This window comes from Ursus maritimus, unplaced genomic scaffold, assembly GCF_017311325.1.
Source record: "Ursus maritimus isolate PB19 unplaced genomic scaffold, ASM1731132v1 scaffold_2, whole genome shotgun sequence".
Lineage (NCBI taxonomy): Eukaryota > Metazoa > Chordata > Mammalia > Carnivora > Ursidae > Ursus > Ursus maritimus.
Window position 1 is genome coordinate 89,379,551 of NW_024424452.1, and position 21,920 is coordinate 89,401,470.

At 35.2% G+C, this 21,920-nt stretch overlaps 1 protein-coding gene and 1 pseudogene across 1 annotated transcript in view; one reads left to right on the top strand and one right to left on the bottom strand.

Annotated features, from left to right (window-relative positions):
- Positions 1–21,920, bottom strand: part of CEP350 (centrosomal protein 350) — a 150,859-nt gene that overhangs the window by 82,260 nt on the left and 46,679 nt on the right. The window contains exons 11-17 of the mRNA XM_040636325.1: positions 21,491–21,612; positions 17,011–18,068; positions 15,170–15,320; positions 13,568–13,740; positions 5,332–5,518; positions 2,586–2,806; positions 2,053–2,216 (exon numbers count right to left, since the gene is read on the bottom strand). Of these exons, the coding sequence (XP_040492259.1) occupies positions 2,053–2,216; positions 2,586–2,806; positions 5,332–5,518; positions 13,568–13,740; positions 15,170–15,320; positions 17,011–18,068; positions 21,491–21,612 (2,076 nt within the window). The remainder of the gene's footprint in view (positions 1–2,052; positions 2,217–2,585; positions 2,807–5,331; positions 5,519–13,567; positions 13,741–15,169; positions 15,321–17,010; positions 18,069–21,490; positions 21,613–21,920) is intronic.
- On the top strand, positions 8,148–8,945 carry LOC121104022 (annotated as a pseudogene).

The window sequence follows — 21,920 nt, forward strand, 5'->3', positions numbered from 1 at the left end:
TTTTTTTTTTTTTTTGTAGAAGCTGACAAACTAATTCTAAAAGTTACACAGAAATGTAAAAACCTAGAACAGACAAAACCGCCTTGAGAAAGAATAAAGTGGAAGTAATTACACCCTGATTTCATGACTCACTCTAAAGACATGGTAAAATAGTACGGTATTGGCATTTAAGGATAGACAGATTAATGGCAAAGAATAGAGTCCAGAAATAGACCTCCATATCAGTGATTACTTAATTGCTGATAAAGGTGCCAAGGTAAGTTAAGTCTTTTTAAGAAAATGGTGACGGAATAACTGAAAATCCAGATGGAGGAAAAGATGAACTTCGGTCCCTTCTTCACATTCCAAGTAACTACGAGGCTTACACACTTAAGTATAAAAGCCAAAACTATAAAGCTTTTTAGAAAAACATAAAAGAATATCTTTGTTAAAGTATCTTAACATCTTAGGGCAGGCAAAGATTTCTTAGAAAACAAAAGGCACTACCATAAAAGAAAAAAATTAAAAACTGGATTTTATTAAAATGAAAATATTCTGCACTTAAAAAGATAGACTTGAAAAATGAAAAGACAAAAAAACTTTTTTTAAATTAAAAGGCAAGCTAAGGACTGGGAAAGAGTATTTGAAATATACCTGAAAAGGACTTGTTTCTAAGATATGTAAAGAACTTCTACAATAAATAAAAGATATACAATCCTATTATGAAATAGGCAAAAAATCTGAACATTCACAAAAGATGATGTAATAAGAATGGTCAGTAAATACACAAAATATTATCAACCTCATCAGCCATAAAAGAAATGCAAATTAAAACCACAATGAGATAGTATTTCACATTTACTAGAATGCCTAAAATACCAATGATAGCAAAAATGTGGAGCAACTGGGACTCTCACAGATTGCTGTATGAGTATAAGATAGTATAACTACTTTGGAAAACAGTATACCAGTTTCACATAAAGTGAAGCACATGCTTTTACTTGACCCAAGCAATTACACTCCTGGGTATTAAAGCAAAAAAAATGAAAACATATGTTGAACACAGAGTTGTAAAAATATTCATAACAGGAATATTAATAATAGCCAAAAACTGGAAACAATACAAATGTACATCAAGAGGAGAAGGGATAAACAAATTGTGTTATACTGATCAATGGAATATTACTCAGCCAAAAAAACAACACGAACAAAACAATGGATACAACAACATGGATGAATCTTAAAAACATTACGCCACATAAAATTAGCTAAACACAACAAAGTACAAAGTATCTTTCCATTTACATGAAGTTCTGGAACAGGCAAAAAAAACTATGGTGGTTAGGAATCAGACTAGTAATTGCCTCTGGGAGAGGGGATTAACTGAAAAGGTCTGTGGGTGAACTGTCTGAAGTGACAGAACTGTTCTATATTTTGATTAGGGTTGTGGTTACATTGATCAAAACTCATCAAACTATGCACTTAAAATCTGTGTATTTTATTATATGTAAACACCAAGGGGGTTTTGGAGGGTTTTTTTTGTTTTGTTTTGTTTTGTTTTTTGGTTTTTTAAAGATAGCAACAGCAACTCCAGGTAAGAGCACTGATTTACTGGATTTTTTGTTAGCTAAGGAAAAGTCCACATTATCCTGGCTTTATCAAATATCTGGATCTCAGAAACTCTTCTTTTGGTACAAATAAAGCATTAAAAACAGAACAAAAACTCGGTCATCTCTGACTTGTCAGTGAAAGAAAATATTGAAAATTGCTTGATTAGCTGATTTTCAGAGTCATTTAAAAAAACAGAATGAGGAAAATGAAATATTTGAGAGAGAATGACTGAATTATTGTTCTGCTGCCAAATATTCTATGTTTAACCTTTTTTGTACTCTACATGACAGTTTTCCCCTGGGTTATTTATAGGTGTTGTATGGCAGACTATTTTTTTTCTACTCGGAAGGTTAAAATTTTGTGTGCTGGCTTTTGGTTTTTGACCTCATCATTGAAACGATTTTAAATAGCAAAGAAAAGAGAAAAAACACAGAAAGCCAAAGAAGAAAGCTCCACAAATACCTTTATGATCTGAGCCAGAGATACACTCTCCTGCTGAGCAAGTGATATGCCCCTAACTCTCTCCACATCTGACAGCTGGCGCACCGACTCCTCAATGGCACTCAGGTAACTGAGTTCTGCCACCATTCGGTGCTGGAGGCTGGCAGGAGAAAAGCGCTTAGAACCTAGAAGGCATAAACGACTGTCAAATGGAAAAGTTCACATGAAACGACCTCTCAAATTTTTGAAATTCATTTTTCATTCTAAAAAACTAAAAAGAGTTTGCTTTCCGTGGCAGGAAAGACAGTGATTTATTAATAGCACAGTGTACATTTTCCAGGTGTGTTCTGACTCGGGCTGGCAAAAGGAGAAAAATCACCACTGTCCAAACTGTCATGCTTTTCAGTATTTCTTTTCCCACACAATTTTTAATACTTCAAAAAGTAATCACATTCACTTGATGGGATAACATTTCCCTACAGTTCGACTGAAAGAAAAGGGATTTTAAGGGACAAAAGTAGTATCTTAAATCACAACTGCGTGGATCTACTTGCCTGGTGTGGGGGCCATCTCTGCTGTCGTTCTGCTGGCAGCAAGGTTCGTATCGGTAAGAGGTGCATTAGGCTTAAATCCTGTTACAGATGGAGGCGTTATTACCAAGGATTTAGATCTTTCTAAGGAAGTTCCTGGAAGGTCAAACTGCAACAATTTCTGGGAACTTGGAGACAGGGGAGAAGTTGGAGTTTTCTGAGATCTTCCCTTGTCTGATGAGACACTAGAAGTTTTGTTTCATAAAGACATTAGAGAAAAGAAAACTACTTCAAGAGTTAGCTAAACAATTCATAAGAACAGCATGCATTACATTCTTTATTGACACTTAAAAGGCTGTGATTCAGGCACTTAATCATTCAACATAGTCACCATGTTGAATGAATGAATGAGTACATCTCTCTCTCATCACTAGACTTACAGTGATGAATGAGCTAAGCACAAACACTGCCCAAAACAATAAAAGAGAAAAGGAGTCTCAATTAAATTGGCACTTAACTCTTTCTTCTACAATGTACATATATAATGAATCACTTATTACAGTATGAGGCAAAACCTTTTAAAATACATAGACTTCATATAGCAATAAAATTACAGCCAGTAATTTATGTATATAAAAAGTAAGGGTCAAGACTATCATATAAAAATGTCTTAAAATAGATCTATGAAAGAGATAAAGTATCATTTTATATTAAAAATTAAGAAATGACAAAATCCACTCTTTTGTTATTGCTATTAACCCAAAGAGTCACAGCAAAAAATTATTTTCCTACTAACCATCTCTAAGTATTTTATATGTACTTATTTGTTCTCATCTACCTTTCAGTGTTATAGTTCTTTCCTGAACTTTTTAATAAGAAGTAACCTCTCATAAGCAGTCTGACTGGAATAACTCTTAATATATTTATTTCAATACAAGGCACATGTCTAGCCCCAAATTAGATTCATTAAAGTTACTGTTTCTCATAACAAAAAGATGTTGCCATGTACTAAACATTTATTTATTGAATAAATTAATTAAAGATACTTCATAAAGCATGTTAGCACAGTTAACATATTTCTAACATAGTAAAACAAGTTTACTTTCAGCTTTAATAAAACCAGGAGATAGTTTTCAAAGATAGACATTTCTCTTAAACTCGGTATATAAATATTTGAACAAAAGCAGTCTTGAGAAGCACTCACTTGTTTACAGTGACCTTTAATTTACTATTGATGGTTTAGAGAACTACTGTTTCTAATAGTTCAACAACCTCGTTTATGGAATATAAAAAGAATTTTATTACTTCTGTTTCTTACTAGATTTCCAGGAAAGAATTCCAACACAATATCAAGTCCAAGTACTCTGCCTGAATCTCACCTTGTGGTTTTACAAGCTTTTTACAAGGTTTTTACAAGGTTTTACAAGAATTTTATTTGCTTTGCAGAGAAGATTCACCTAGACTAGCATTCCCAAAACTATAATTCCAACCATGTTAATAAATTTTCCAAAACATAAGAAGGACAGAAAGTGACTATAGCCAAATAAGCAAAGAAAAAATAGGTTAAATATTTTTTTAAAAATCTGAACGCCTCTTCATCAAAGCCTCAAATCCTAGGTGAGGAAGGTGGTGGGGGAAGTCTATTCTATAGTATGGGGCATTTGTCAAACTTATTTGGCTGTGGATTCTGTTTTAGAAATGTTTAACTTTGTAGATTTTGCCAAATAAATCATCAGAATATCTCCAAAGAAAGGTAAAGTTTTCTGACAAAGAAATTAAACTTCAATTTCAAATATAGCAATGATGGTATTAACAATGTAAGATTTACAACACAAAAGCATTAAAAATGATTATCTGTGACATTGTACTAGAAAAAGCAAACAGTTAGTTTCAAAAGAAAAAAATAATCCATGTCTTCTTAGAGCTTAGACTTAGAGAAGGAGAAAACTAGTGCAACAGATAAAAAGTCATGCAGACAAAATAGAAATGCATATGAAGCCATCGCAAAAGGTCATATATAAGCATTAGGCTCAGTGTATAATACTGTATGATATTAAAAGGAAGGGAAAAAAGAGTATGCAAGCTCTCAGTAATCAATATAAGATAATTCAAAATCTGCTGAGTCATCAAATAAGCCGAGGAGAGAAAAGTTCACAGGAAGAATAGATAATGAGATAATGAGACAAAAGGATGCTAAGTAGTTGTGTTGAAAGAGTGGATGAACAGATGAGAAGAAACGCATGGAGAAAAGAAATGAGACAGTCTATGGTAGCCTAATGAAACATTTCAAATAAAGTTAAGTTTTTGGGAGTTCATCTACAGAGTAGCTGTGAGCTCCCAGGGTACCCTAAGGAGGGCAGTTACTTGGTCAAAGGATTGATTCAAGATAACAACAGTGGCAATGGCATTTACAATAGAAAGGTGGATTTTGCTAGAGGTAGAGTATTCCTGAGAGGGGCAGTAATAATTTAGGTGAGAGATGACCATATTCTAAAATATAAAGACCCAAACTATGAATGAAACTACAAAGTCTATTCAGAAAATACAGCAATTTATTGAATGGATTCTCTGAACATCAGTGATATTATAAATTTAGTTATATATGAATTACACACATATTGCATGGAGCACTGGGTATTATATGCAAACAATGAATCATGGAACACTACATCAAAAACTAATGATATACTGTATGGTAACTAACATAACATAATAAAATTAAATTAAAAAAATAAATATGAATTAAGATATAAAATATGCATTACTTTACCTCACAGAATGCCCAGAAAGATCCTCCAAAATGCTATCAGTGTCAAGAGTCTGCTCATAATCTTTAACAGAAAGTTTGCTACTGGTCCCAGATTTCTTTCCTTGATGAGAGCCACGTTCCGAGCCAGAGTGTACTTTCTCCTCATCAAGAAGTGAGTTCTGAACATTTCCAGTGAGTGAATCCAGCCCTAGTAAAGCAAATTTCTTATAAAGCTGATTCCCAATGTCAGAAGCTACGGAGAAATAACTGATACCTATATTTCAATAAAGTAATAAAATGTGCAGATCAGACTTTTTTAAAGTTATTTTTCATATATAAAATAAAGTGGTTCATCCTGTTTCCATTTAAGAATAAAGTTTCTTCCAATAACATCCCCCCACTTACTCTTAAAAAATAAATTGTTCTTAAATCAAATGGTAAAAAAAAAGACAAGCATACTAAGCAAGAATGAAGTACTACTCTATACCTATGAAGAAGTAACCAAAGAGAAGTCTTTTAATGATAAAACCCAGAGCTGGTAGAAAAATAGTATCAAATGCCAACTGAACTACACATTCATTTTGAAAAACTTTATGACAAGAACTATGTAGCCAGACTCTGAAAACTGCTCATATTCTCTGACTCAGAATAATCTCACTTCTAGAAGTATCTTAAGAAGATTACTGAAATAAAAATTATGCATGATATTCAATATACAACTTAATAATTTAAAAAATTTTGACCTAATTCTCCAGCAAGTGAAGAGTTGTCTAAATTACATAGATAACAGTATCCTGAACATTAACTAGCACTTTGTAATTTAAAATGCACTCCACATATATTACACCTTATCGCTCTTAAACATCTTATGAACTGAATACATATGCTCAATTTACTGATGAGGTAGCTAGAAATCTGTAAGGCTACATAACTTGCTAGAGGATACATGGTCACAGAGGAGAAATAAAACATAAACACAGGCCTCATGGCTCTAAGTCCAGTGCAGCCTGATTTTAAGTTTCAACAGCAACATGGGAAAATATGTTACATTTTAAAACGCAGAAAAAAAGAACTGCATATACCTTTTAATGACAGCAAAAAAATTTCTAATGTAGAAAAGAAAATGAAAAAGGAAACAAGTATGCCGTAAACCCATGTTCACAGCAGCATTATTCACAGTAGCCAAAAGGTGGAAGCAGCCCACGTGTCCTCCAACAACAAATGAACAAAATGTGGTATTTACATACAATGATATATTATTCAGTCTTAAAAAGGAAGGACATTCTTTTTATTTATTTTTTTTAAGACAGAGAGTGCACGAGAGGTAAGGGAGGGAGGGGCAGAAGGAGAGAGAGAATCCCAAGCCAAGGCACTGAGCATGGAGCCCACAGCTGAGCTCAATCTCACGACCCTGAGATCATAACCAGAGCTGAAATCAAGAGTCCGATGCTTAACTGACTGAGCGACCCAGGCACCCCAAAAGGAAGGCCATTCTGACACACACTACAACATGGATGAATCTTAAAGCATATTATGCTAAAATAAGCCAATCACAAAAAGACCAAATTGTATGATCATACACTTAATTGAAGTACCTAGAGTAGGCAAATTCATAGAGACACAAAGTAGATACTTGTTACCAGAGGCAAGGGGGAAAGGAAAATGAGATTTATCACCTAGAGGAACAGAGTTTCAGCTTGGGATGATGAAACAGTTCTGGAGATGGACAATAGTGACAGCCTCACAACAACATGAATGTACTCCATACCACCAAACGGTACACTTAGCAACGCTTAAATTGCCTAGTTGAAGTCAAAGACAGAAAGTAGAATGGTGGCTACCAGGAGTGCAGTGGGGAGGGGGGCAACAACAGAGGATTGGGAAGGCACTGTTTATTTAATGGGCCCAGAGTTTTAGCATGGGATGACCAAAAAGTTCCAGTGGTGGATGATGATAATGGTTGCAAATAGTGTGGAAAAAAAAAGACATAATGCCAGTGAACTGTACCCTTAAAATGGTTAAAATAAGGGGGAGAAGGTATTTGCAAAGGATATATTCGATAAGGAGTTAATATCCAAAATATACAAAGAACTGACACAACTCAACACTAAAAAAAACCCCCAAATAATCTGATTTAAAAATGCACAAAGAACCTGAATAGACATTTTTCCAAAGAAGGCATACACATGGCCAACAAACATATGAAAAGATGCTCAACATGAGTAATCATTGGGGCAATGGAAATCAAAACCACAATGAGGTATCACATCACACCTGTCAGAATGGCTAGTATCAAAAAGATAAGAAATATCAAGTGTTGGTCAGAATACAGAAAAAGGGGAATCCTTCTGCACTGTTCGTGGAAATGTAAATTGGAGCAACCATTGTGAAAAACAGTATGGAGTTTCCCAAAAAGTAAAAAATAGAAATACTATACATACAATCCACTAATACCACTACTGGGTATTTACTCAACACTAATTTGAAACACTATTTGAAAAGATATATGCACCCCTATGTTTACTGCAGCTTTATTTACAATAGCCCAAACATGGAAGCAACCTAAGTGTCCATCAATAGATGAACAGATAAAGAAGACATGGTACACACGCACACACACAGACACAGAATATTATTTAGCCATAAAAAACATGAGATCTTGCCATTTGTGACAACATGGATGGACCTAGAAGGTATTATGCTAAGTGAAATAAGTCAGACAGAGAAAGACAAATATCTTTTGATTTCATAGGTGGGAATTTAAGAAACAAAACAAATGAACAAACAAAAGAACAAAGCAGTAACAGATCCACAGATACACAGAACAACCTGGTAGCTGCCTAAGAGGAAGCAGGTAGGAGGATGGGCAAAATGGGTAAAGTGGAGTGGCAGGTACAGGCTTCCAGTTATAGACTAAGTCATGGGGATGAAAGGTACAGCATAGTCAATAGTCAATAGTACTGTAATAGCACTGCATGGTGACAGATGGCAGCTACACTTGCGGTAAGTACAGCATAATTATAGTTGTTAAATCACTATGTTGTACATTTGTGACTAATGTAATTGTGTGTCAACTACACTTCAATTTAAAAAAAAAAAAGTGGGCGGCTCAGTCAGTTAAACGTCCAACTCTTGATTTCAGCTTAGGTCTTGATCTCAGGGTTGAGTTAAAGCCTTGTGTTGAGCTCCACACTGGATATGGAGCCTACAAAAAAACCCCAAAAGTGTAAATAGCTTTCCGGTGGTGATGACCTCCCCACGAGAACATGCTCCTCACAAAGGACCTCCTTCACCTGCTTGGAAGAGGAGAAGAGGAAGCACAAGAGGAAGAGCCCCAACTCCTACTTCATGGGCGTGAAATGCCCAGGAGGCTCCAAAATCCGCACTGTCTTTAGCCACGCACAAACGGTAATTTTGTGTGTTGGCTGCTCCACTGTTTTCTGCCAGCCCACAGGCAGAAAAGCAAGGATTACAGAAGGATGCTCCTTCAGACAGGAGCAGCAATAAAAGCACCCTGAATCAAGATGAGTAGGACACTCCCAATAAACATATTTTGGATTAAAAAAAAAGAGTAAACAAAGTCAAAGAAAGAAAATAATATTTAAAATGGCAAATTTTATGTTGGGTATATTTTACCACATAAAAAAATAAACTAACAAATAAATACACTATGCTATACTCTGCTGTAGACAGTAATAGGATAACTACTTTTCATTAAAATTTAGTTTAAAAAAGGAAAAGTGAAAAGGCATAATATGAAAAATATTAACAATTAAAGAAATGAAAACCACCTCAAATAAGATACTACTTTTCATTATTAGATTAGCAAATTTTTTTTTTAAGATTTTATTTATTTATTTTGACAGAGAGAGACAGCCAGTGAGAGAGGGAACACAAGCAGGGGGAGTGGGAGAAGAAGACGCAGGCTCCTAGTGGAGAAGCCTGATGCAGGGCTCGATCCCAGAACGCTGGGATCACGCCCTGAGCCAAAGGCAGACGCCCAACGACTGAGCCACCCAGGCGCCCCAGCAAATATTTTTAAAATAATAAAGCCTTGAGTGTTATTCAGCCCACACAGGAAAGGATCCTCATACAGTGTTTTCATGGGAGTGTAAACTGATATATTTTTCCTGGAGAACAACTTAAGTATGCATAGAAATAATTTTTTATCCCTTTTGACTCAGAAATTCATCTCATTCATAGTAATTCATCCTAGGAAGCTATGTAAAGATGTGTACTGTGAATCAGATATGCTCACTGCATTACCACCATGGGGGGCAAAACACACAAATAATCTAAAGGATTATCAATCAGTCTGAATGGACTCTATAACTAAAATCTATTTATAATCCCTAGACTAAAAGCAAGTTGTTAACACTGGGTATCTCCAATTTTCTCATAATAAAAATGCATTTCTTTACTCATTTAATATTAATCTTTGAAAATAAATACACAATTTTAAAAATTGCTCTTGATTTCAAACAACCAAAAACTGTAGACAATACAAAGGTCTATGCAAGAAAGAACCAAACTCCAACCAAGGGACCCATACACAAAGGGAGTATTTGCCCCTACTTTAAAAGATTGCCAAATAAGGGGCATCTGGGTGGCTCAGTGGGTTAAGCATCTGCCTTCAGCTCAGGTCATGATCCCGGGTCCCTGGGATCCAGCCCTCCACCAGTCTCCCTACTCAGCAGTCTGCTTCTCTCTTTCTCTCTTCCTCTGCCTCTCCTTCTGCTTACGCTCACACTCTCCCTCTCTCTCAAATAAATTAATAAAATCATAAATAAATAAAAGATTGCCAAATAAAAGTATATTTATAGGTTTTAAAATTAAGATAAAAATTATTTTTCTTATGATTACCACTTTAATCTACCAACTACTTGCAACCATGTTGGAAAGTTTTTGTACAGAGCAGGCCGACACTATTTCTCACCACCAGATGGCGCATATACAACAAAAACTACACCAAGTTTGGAACTTGGGGATAAAGTAGAAACTAAGTTCTAGATAATGCTGTATAAAGCACAATACACAGAGGTATTCTAAGGCATTGTGAGAGGGGATCAGGGAAACGGAAAACCACAAAACACTACCTAGACTTCATCTAATTATGTTCTAGATAACAATTTTTAAAAACCTATATTGACTCATTGCTTATACTCATATTCAATATATCATATTTTAAGTTGTACAGTATATTATAGTAAGGTAAACTGGATTTGGGAGTCAGAGGTCATAATTCAGGCTTTACCAATAACTAGTTGGTAAACTTAGGTAAGACACTAAAAAAAACAAAGCAAAACAACTGCAAAATAAAAGAACTAAGTTCAGCATTTCCCAAAATATGTTCAGCTGAATTCAAAAGCCTTAACATGCTGATGGAAGAAATGATTCTGTGGTCAAATAAATTTGGAAAATACTTCACACTTCATACTACAGCCTCATCCTCATCCTAAAATAAATAGTGCATATTAGCCTATTAGGAGTATTGATAAATCCTGTAGAAAAGAAGCATGCTTCACTCTAAAAACATTTCCCAAATTTATGTAACCATGGAACTCTTTTATACTCAGAACACTTATGAAATAGCTTATCCAACTGAAACAGTATTTCACAAGAAAAGACAGACACTGGGAAGTGCTGGTAAAATGATGTCTAATTCCCACCAAAAACTTTCAGAACAATCTGCAAGAGAGTTATACTAGGTTAAGGATTAAGCAGTAATTTCTCCTAGCATTCTCATATTGGGAGTATAAAGTGGCATTAATTAGCTCTCTGAGGGATTATTTGGGAAAATGCACCCAAATTCTAAACATGACATGACATACTCTTTGCCCCATTATCTCACTTCTAGAATTTTACCTTAAAGAACCAGATTAATGCATAAAGATACATTTATAAGGATAATCAATGTATTTTTCAAAAAAGAAATAAGAGTAGCCTAATGTCTAACAATTTACTAAATAAATTATAATATATTAAAATAATAAAACACTAGATAATCATTACAAGGGTGATCCATATTTATTGACAGAGAAAGAGATCTGTAACCCACCGACAGAACAAAAGAGCATGTAAACAAATGTGGTCCCTTACATGTAACATTTCCTGTTTACATATGCCTACAAATTATCTGGAAGGATTCTTACTAAAAATCTTAACATGTCTACTACTTAAAAATCTTAATGTCTACTACTTAAAAAACAAAACAAAACAAAAAACAGAAAAAGAAAACAAGTATTAGTATGGATGTGAAGAAGCTGCAGCCCGTGTGCACTACTGGTAGAAATGTAAAATGCCACAGCCACAATGGAAAACAGTATGACGGTTCCTCAAAAAGTTAAACATAGAGGGGCGCCTGGGTGGCTCAGTCGTTAAGCGTCTGCCTTCGGCTCAGGTCATGATTCCAGCATTCTGGGATTGAGCCCCGCATCAGGCTCCCTGCTCAGCGGGAAAGCCAGCTTCTCCCTCTCCCACTCCCTCTGCTTGTGTTCCTGCTCTCACTCCCTCTCTGTGTCAAATAAATAAGTAAAATCTTAAAAAAAAAAAAAAAGTTAAACACAGATATACCATTTGATCCAACAAATCCATACCTGGTTATACACACAAAAAACTTAAAAGCAGGGACTCCCAATAGTTATTTGTACACCAATGTTTATGGCAACAGTATTCACAATAGCCAAAAGGTAGAAACAACAAGAATGTCCATCAAATGATGAATGGGTAAACAAAATGTGGTGTATACATACAATGGAATATTATTCAGCCTCAAAAAGGAAGGACATTCTCACACAAGCTACCACACAGGTGAAACTTGAAAAATTATGCTACTAAGCCAAACTAAAGGATAAATGTTGTATGATGCCACTATGTAAAGTACCTAGAGTAGTCAAATTCATAGACAGAAGGTAGAACAGTGGTTTGCAGGGGAATGGGAGGAAGGAAGAGTTATTGTTTAATGGATACAGAGTGTCAGTATGGGATGATGAAAATGTTCTGGAGATGGATGGCTGTATTGGTTGCACAGCAATGTGAATGTTTTTTATTGACACTGAACTGTACACTTGAAAATGGTTAAGATGGTAAAGTTTGTTATGGATATTTTACCATAATTGTTAAAAGTTTAAAAAAAACATTAGCATTGGTTATCTTTAAGTAGAGAGATTATAGGTGATTTTAATTTTTAAATAGTTTACTTTTTTTTTTTTTTTTTTTTTTTACTGATTTCTCCTCCCCCTCTGGTTTGTTTTGTTGTTAAGTCAATGAACAATTTTTACAATTAGAAAAAACAATTTTGGGAGCAAAATCATCCCCTAGGGGGCATCCTATGAGTCTAAGAGGCTTTGCCTGATTACTGTATCTTCTTACTTCTACGCTTACAGAGAAAAGTATAGCCAGGAGTAGAACTGAAGGGACTGATAGATGTTCTCCTCAATCACTCAAAAATACTTAAGAGTGCCAAAGGCCAGCTACTGTGGCCAAGTACTGGGATGTATACATTATATCTGTTAATTTTACATAAGCTTCCAAAATTACCATATGAAGTATCTGATACCATTTATTGATATCATCTTTATTTCAGAAATAAGGAAATTTGAGTACTTTTAATTATACTTAAGATATGCAGGATATACTGTACAAGTTTTTTTAAAAGCAGTTGCAAAATTAAATGATTTCATTTCTGTTTTTTAAATAAAGGGGTGTATATGTGTACATAGTTTTATGCATAAAATTGGAGAAACAGGCACCAAAAATGTTAATAGTAGTTATCTCTGAGCAGAAGGATCAATGGGGACTTATACTTCCTTTACAATTGTTTATCTATAATCCTTAATTTTTTTTTTTAAAGATTTTATTTATGTGACAGAGAGACAGCCAGAGAGAGAGGGAACACAGCAGGGGAGTGGGAGAGGAAGAAGCAGGCTCCCAGTGGAGGAGCCTGATGTGGGACTCGATCTCGGAACGCTGGGATCACGCCCTGAGCCGAAGGCAGACGCCTAACAACTGCGCTACCCAGGCGCCCCATAATCCTTAATTTTTTATCATTGCAAATGTATTCCTTTTGTATTAAGCAAAGGATTTATACTGTTACATATCAAAAAGGTATTGTTGTAATGATAAATAAGTATGAAAACTAATCACATTTTATCATAAAGAAATTCATCTAACTTCTTATGGAATCAAATTATAACTTTAGATCACTACCACAAAATAATTGGTAAGAGAAAAAGTCACCACGTAGAATTCCACTTACATTCTATCTTTTCTTTTTTTCCTTTCTTCCCTTTAGAAGAAGTAGATGAACGAGACGATGCAGCAGACTGGGCCCCTGATGAATGCTGGGAGGTAACATCCACAGAGGACAGATCGTAGGCAGACCTTCTGCTGGAATGGTCCTCCTGAATGCCCAAATTGCTACCACCCATACTGTCAAAGAACAAGCAATAGTGGTTAAAGAATGAAATAAAAAGCCTTAAAGCACAGCTAAAACTACGAATGTTTTAAAATCTATTTAATCACAAGGAGAATATAACTATAATCGAAGATGCCTTCCACTTTTCTTTTTTGTTTTCTTACTGCCATAAGCTTGGATTGTTCCCTATGGTTCAATTTATTATTGAGAAAAATCTAAGGGAGTTGTTTACTGAAGTAAAATCAATAAAAAATGGATAATTCAAACACGTAAAAGAAAAATTATAATGTTGGATACTGGAAAACGTGGCCTCAATTTCCATTCAAATACATCATTTCATATAATTATTTTCCTCCCAATAATATGTTCTTCAACCTAGAAATAAAATGCAATAAATCATTTTGATTGGTGATATTAAATGTTACCACAATTAAATTGTTGCAAATTTTTATTTAAAAATTTAATCTTTTCTTTAAGATTTCAAAATTTAAAACTATGCTTTGCCCACTTTAATTTTAGTAATACTTATTTTCATAAGTCTAACCAGATAGAACTAATTTTTAAAAGATCACCCAATAATTTTATATGGATTATAATTTGTAATTTGTGAAGAAAATTATATCAAATGTGGGTAATTACAGATTACTTTATATGGTAACAAAATTTAGGGAGGAAATTCTCTCTGGCAAAGTCTGATTCACTTACTGTATGACTTTGTACAAGTAACATAACCTGGATGCTTCAGTTTCCTCTCTGAAGCAGGAACAGTAACAAAAATACCTACCACATCAGGATACTATAAGAAGGAGCTTATGAAAGCAAAGTCCCCTCAGTTCTCTCAGTGCCTTGCACATTGTGTCCAGTAAATACTAATACTGTAATAATGTTATTTTTAAAGTCTTGCAAAAGTTTAGATGTTCTCCCAATTAGAAAAAAAAAATGTATTGATTTACTTGGGGTCATGGAGTCAAGGATCTATCTGGTCATCCTCGATTCTATCACCGAAAACCATTACTTAATCTACTTGTATTAGTATACCATGGGAGAGTTTCCCAATACCATCCTCTACTAGGGATTCTCAGATGGACTTAACAATGTATATTCTGCTTATTGTGTGCCAGGCCCTGTTCTGAGTACTTTGTTTTTCAACGAATATTCTTAACACTCTATGAGGCAGGCATGATTATTTTCCCCATTTTACAGAGAAGGAAACTGAAGCACGGGGGTTAAGTAATATGCCCGAAGACAAACAATATCAGGAGAGCCAGGATTTAAACCCAGACAGTCTGGATCCAGAGCCCATGCTCTTAATAAGCTCTATGCTATGCAGCCTCTACGTGTATCTTTAAACAAACAAAACTGATTCATAGTCACACCACAGTTCTCATTTGTAAATTTTTCTCTCTCTTTGGATTTTATCCCATATTGTCAACATATTCTTACTTAGGATCGAGAGCTGATTTTCCTTCTGTCAAAGTCCCACTCCCTGGAGAGGAGACAAAATCATCTTCATACGAAACACTGCTTAGAGGGGTTGTGACGGCATTTAAAGGCCGCGATGCTGAGGTTCCTCTTTCCAACCTGTCTTCAAATCCTGCCAAAAGTAGTTATTGAAATGTGCTTTAAAACAAAAATTAAACTACAAGCCAAGCATTCCACAACATGCAGACTAAAACATGGATTTAGGAACATTTTAGTTTGCTTTATTAGTGCTTTTCAATCTACCTTTATATCTAACAATTTATTTTTAACTTTTTATTAGGGAATTTTCAAACATACAAGTAGAGAAAATAGCATAATGAAACCAAGGTATCCATCACCCTGCTTTTAACAATTATCGACACATGACCTTCTAGTTTCAATTAAAGTTCCTATTCTCCTCATTTCTCATTCCCCTCCCAGTTCTATTTTGAAGCAAATCCTAGATAACATATCATTTCAACTCAAAGTATTTCAGTATAATCATAAAATCTTAATGAAAATCTAATAGGATTTAAGAAAAAACACAATTCTCCTGGAAAAAAAAAAAAAAAAAAGAGGATGTTAAGGGGCGCCTGGGTGGCTCAGTCGGTTAGGTATCTGCCTTCGGCTCAGGTCATGGTCCCAGGGTCCTGGGATATAGCCCCACATCAGGCTCCCTGCACGGCGGGAGCGTGCTTCTCCCTCTCCTCCCACCTCATGCTTTTTCTCCCTAACTCTCTCTCAAATAAATAAATAAAATCTAAAAAAAAAAAAAAAAAAGAGGATGATTTAAAAGCACTTTGCTTTCATCAAAAAAACTTTAAAATTACCACCTATAGGAATAAGTGTTAACAAAAGAGATCGACAGCATGTATAGGTCTGCACAAGATCGTAACAAAGTAGCTAAATACAAATTCTAGGAAAATGCACCGTGATACCCAGTTAGGCATAAGATGAACAGATGAAATCAATTCATTTATCAAGTAAGTTGTTTACTATGTAGAATGGAAATAAAAAACCACAGCATATTGATAACTGACTTAAGGCTCAGCCTCATTCTCTAACCTGGAAATTCTAAAGTTAGGTTAGCATAAAATGGGTAGAATCCACCTAGAGTAGGAAGAAAAGAGAAAGGGACTTGAAGGAATTGTGCTTATCATAGAAAAGGAAAATTGTGTTGCAGGATTCCAGAGGTAAGAAAGAAACTTTAGAAATCAGTTGTTTTATGACCCAAATATATATGTAGCTACATTTCTGTTCAAAGTCTACTTTTTTTTCAGTTTTATTTGTGATCTCTAAACCCAATGTGGGGCTCAAACTCACAACCCCAAGATCAAGAGCAAAGTCTATTTTTAAAATTAGTTTTGACAAGCAGTAATAGTTTTCATATTAGAATGTTACTAGAGTTGCCCCTCTCAATTCTTGACCACTATGTTCCCAATGACTCACAAATCTCTGTATTAATATACTTATTTTCTATCTAAACACATAACTATGGTCACAGAAAGTCTAGCATACACTTGGTACATACCTATCTCAAACACCACAAATGAATTTCTCTAAATTAGACCAAAATTTCTACAACTACTAATCAATTATTGGTTCATGACAGTAACAATGAAAAAATGAAATTTAAATAATGAAATTGCAATACTTTAGTTGAAGCTTACAGATAATTTATATTAATTTAGATAATAAGTCTCTATTATCCTCATAAATGAACAAATGAAAATTTGTACTTAAGTATTATCTTGTACAGAATTATTAAATGATTTATCTTAAAATAACATACAAACAGCACAAGGCTTACTTATTTTTCTCACCTTTTCCATACAACTGATATGACTTTGTAAAAATATTAATGACACTATGTGGACTTCCCTTTGCCAATTCTTCCCATGGTCCTTTGCTTTGTGTACCACCTATGTGCCCAAAAAGTGGCAAGAATTTTTCAGCTTCCTTCTGAAACTCTTTGATGGGTTCATAACCATTTCTTTCTCCAGCACAAAATTCCTTTTCCTTTAAGATTTCTGCTACCTTCAGTGGGGGCTGTCCATCTTGGCCTCCCTCTTCCTCAGAGAGACTGCCCTCACTAAGAAGAGGACCTTCACTAACTGAATCTGTGCTGGAACCAAGAGACAATTTGGCTTTGTCTTGAGACGCTTGCATATCAGAGCTAGAAGAGTCAGTCTGCCTCTTACACAACTGTGCCAGGAGCCCTTCTGGTTTGGGACCAGGGGACCTCATTCTGAACCTTGATATGGCACTATGAGGTCTTATCATCTCAGGAAGCTTTTTAAATTCACTGAGGTTGCCTACACCAGGAAGATCATCATCAAAAGTTGCATGAGATACACAGGTTCCCATCATCTTTTGAATTCGGGCGGAGAAAACATCTTCAGTATCCTCTTTCACAGGTGGACTTATAGCCTTGGTCCACGATCCCTCTTCTTGGGGTGTTTGCTGTACATCATACTCGGCGTTCCATACTGACCCATAGTTTATATTAGCCCCAGCTAATTTCTTGGCTTCACTTTCAATCCTGCTGGACAAAGAAGCAGCTGTTGCTTTCAAGGCTTCAATACGATCCAGTTTACTCTTATATTGGCTGGCACCAGGCTTTAACAAGGCATCTGGATGAGCAGCTGGTGAGGTGAGATATGGTTGAGGTGTAAAAGTTAATGGCCCTGAGGCCATAGTATGATTCTTTCTGGTTGGTAAAATAGATTCAAAATCCTTATGCAAAACTCCTACATGCTCTAGACTCAAGAGATGGGAAAGCAAATTTCCAGCTGTTCCAACAAAAGGCTGTGGTTGAGAATTCTGGACTCGTGGGCTCAATCTGTCAGGCTGCATCCATGTAGGTTCCATCAAGTCCCTTCTGGAAATGAAAGTCATAGTATGTTAGTTAACACAGTAACTTATGACTAAGTCACCAGTTTTTTTTAACTTTTTTTTTTTCTCATAAGAGTAATGCACACTCACCATCAGGGAAAAAAGGACAGGAAAAGAGGATAAAAAAGATAAAGATCACTCATAGCTAAACAATGAGAAAGCGGCACTACTAATATTTCATTTAGAATTATAACTTTCCAAACATTTTTCTGTTTGTGATGTGTTTTGGCATTGTTATTTTCATAAAAATGGAATATTATCATACAAATATCATGCAAACTGCTTTCTTCAACTAACATACTTTTAAACTATTAATTAAAGAGAAGGCTTCATAATCTTTAAAACTCTGTGAACAAAATTCTTTACAACATTGGCTCTACCTGTTCCTTTAAAAATAATGTTATAAAGGGGTGCCTGGTGGCTCAGTCAGTTAAGCGTCTGCCTTTGGCTCAGGTCATGATCCCAGGGTCCTGGATTCGAGACCCACATCGGGCTCCCTCCTCAGTAGCGAGCCTGCTTCTATCTCCTCTCTCTGCCCCTCCCCCTGCTTGTGCTCTTCTCCCTCATGCTTGCTCTAATAAAAATCTTTAAAATAAAATAAATAAATAAATAAAAATAATGTTACATAAAAGAGAAATGCTTAAGATTGTTAAATATTAACATAGGCATGATATTCATTATTCTAGTCAACAAATATTTAATAAATGTTTATGTTTAACACTGTACATACTGAAGAAATAAGATTATTACAATCTCAATTTAAAAAAATTAATGAACATCAATGAGTACCAATGCAAAACTATGAATACCAGTTATAAATATACAATACGGAGTAGGGTGTCCATAAAGTCTAAAAACAGAATAAAGATATCCCAGATGACATTTTATAAATAACGTATGTTTCCAGCACATGGACACCCTGTATATTAAGGGATATTATAAAAACATGAAAGGTCAATGTTAACTATTAAGTAGATGCTTATGAAAAAACAGCATGAGATTTTGTCCTTGGTCTTGTCCATTATTTTTGTTTATTTCACGGAGAGAGAGCAAGAGAGCAAGAGCACACAAGAACAGGGAGCGGCAGGCAGAGGAGAAGCAGGCTCCCTGCTGAGCAGAGAGCCCGATGTGGGACTCGATCCCAGGACCCTGGGATCATGACCTGAGCCAAGGGCAACCGCTTAACCGACTGAGCCACCCAGGCGCCCCTTGTCCATTATTTTTGGATGATGACATAAAGATATGCTTATCAAATTTGCAGATGACAGAAAGCTAGGAGGCATGGCTAACCCAACAAATTATCAAATTATGATTCAAAGTGATTTGGACAGGCTGCAATCTTGACCAAACTAGTATGGATAAATGTGAAGTCTTACCAATTAAATTCAAAAGAATCATCTGGAGGAGGGTAAGCAGAGTGATAAGAGAATTGGAAAGCGTGTCATGAAAGGTTTGGTTGGAAGTTATATTGTAGTCTTTTGTACTGAAGGGCTGCTATGAAAATGGAATGAAGGAAGACTAGTGCATAGATTCTGTGCCACAAAATGTAAAGTGTGAGGCTCAAACTAAGCTCGTAGTAAGGGGAATACGGAGGAAGTTATAAATATAAAAGATATTGCTAAGTAAAAATCCAAGATCTGTAAATTCAAGTATTTAGAATGCCAATTATGTGCCAGGCTCTATGCTGATGCTAGAGGAACAAGGAGAAAAAATCCAGTTAATCCAGTTAAGACTTAATCCTTACTCTTTTAGTTTCTCAAGATCTAGCAGGGATGAGAGACTAATCAGTAGTCAAAATACAATGTCATAAGTACTAATATAAACATAGGAAAAGTTCAATAGAGTGTGGATAGAAAACAAACTTGGCTAGCCAAGGAAAGTGGCTTTTGAGCTAGGTCTTCAAGGTCAGATATATAATTTGTAGTCTCCCAGGTAGCTAATGAAGAACATGGGACATGGGCAAGGAAAAGAAATGCCATGCTTCCAAGCATAAAGTAACTGAGATATGTTGAAACTACTAACAGAAATGGGAACCTAACAAATGGGTAGAGGGAAAAGTGGAGGCATAGATTATATATCACAAGTTAAAGAAATCTGATATTAAAAAGAAAAGGAAAGGAACACATGCAAGGTAATAATAATAGATCTGTTTTACATTTGGTTTGTTTCTATGACTGCATAAGTTATTTAGAATTAGAAGGAAATTCAGGGAAAGGTAAAACAGAAGACAGGAAGCTAGCAGAGTATGTCTGACAATAATAATGGGACTGAGATGATCTGGAGAGTACACCTACCTAAAGGTATTCAAATTCAAAAAATTTTTAAAGTTTATTTATGCTTAAAATTTGACAGGTATTTACAACCTTAAATAAATCATATGGAACTTACTGAGAGGCAGTGTGTAGAGTGGTTAAAAGCACAGGTCTCTGGAATTAGACTGCTTAAGTTCAAATCCCTCTCTACCACTAATATTTTGACCTCTTAGAAAGTTAAAATTCAAGGCTTCAATTGCCTCTTCTGTAAAATGGGAATAACAAGAGTACCTAACTAAAGAAATTACAAGAATTAAATAAGATAACATACGCAAAGTACTTAGATCCCTGCCTGGAAACTAACAAGTACTCAATAAATGTTAGCTACCTTTACCAGTATTCTTATTCTTTCGGGGTGGGGGGGGGTGGAATGGGGTGAAAGGACCATCTGTATTAACCCATTATTGGAAAGTGATTTGATTTTTATTTGTGTGCTCTCAAAGAAGAGTTTCAAAATCTTTCTCTCCCTGAAATGATTCAAGTATTTAAAACCATATCAACTCAAAATCACCTCAAATTCCACACACAGGTTACTTTTACTTCATTGCAAACAATATATTACAGCAAGAAAAAAATTTTTCTTAAGAAAGCTTAAGGTAAAATAGTCCTTGATCAGCAAATCTAGTCCTTGTTCCTAGTCCCTGTTCATATGTTCACATGCATATCCAAATATAGCTTTTGAAAGGTACAATGGATAAACTGGAATGAGTCATATGAAGAAATTTTGATTAGTAATAGATACAAACATGCCTTTTGAAAATTATTCACCACAAATATTTAAAAATATTAATTTTACTGTGATTCATTCATCCAACACAGTTTTGCTGTGTGTTTAGTCCAAAGAAAACAAGAGTGCTTCCAACGTCAGTTTACACTGGATATGAAAGGACAGGGAAACGTTGAACAACGGAATAGGGTATGCATATGTATAGCTGTACACCATGCTTAAGTACCCATCAGAAGTTATCAACTGACTTCTAAATAAACTTCTTGCTCATGCAGAAAGTCAGTCAACAAAATTCACTGCACATAGACCACTATACTAAATTTCATGGAAAAAAAGGACCTTAACCATCTTTCGTTCTCCCCTTCTTACCTTGCAAGAGGCTGTGGAGGTTCTGACAGAGACATGTCACTACTGGAAGATGCACTTAGGGGACGTTCCTGTACTTTGTTTTCTTTGTCAGATTCTCCGGAAGGCTGATACCCTGGTCTGGTCTAGGAGAAAAGGACATCGAATTTATGTGACTCCTATCACAAAGATATACTCAGGGAGTATATAAGACAAATACTAAATCACTTCAACTTTACAAAGATCACGAAATGTGGGGATTTTTTCTCTTAAATAAAACCGGTTCAGATTTAGTTTATCTTAAGCAGCCACTACAATTAACAGCAAAATTATACCTGAAATCCAAGAAAGGCAACTAATACTAACTGCATAATTTGAAGTAAGTACGTTTTCTAAACCTCCTAGAAATACTAGTAGCATTTACCTTCTCAGGGTTATGAGGATTTACTAAAGC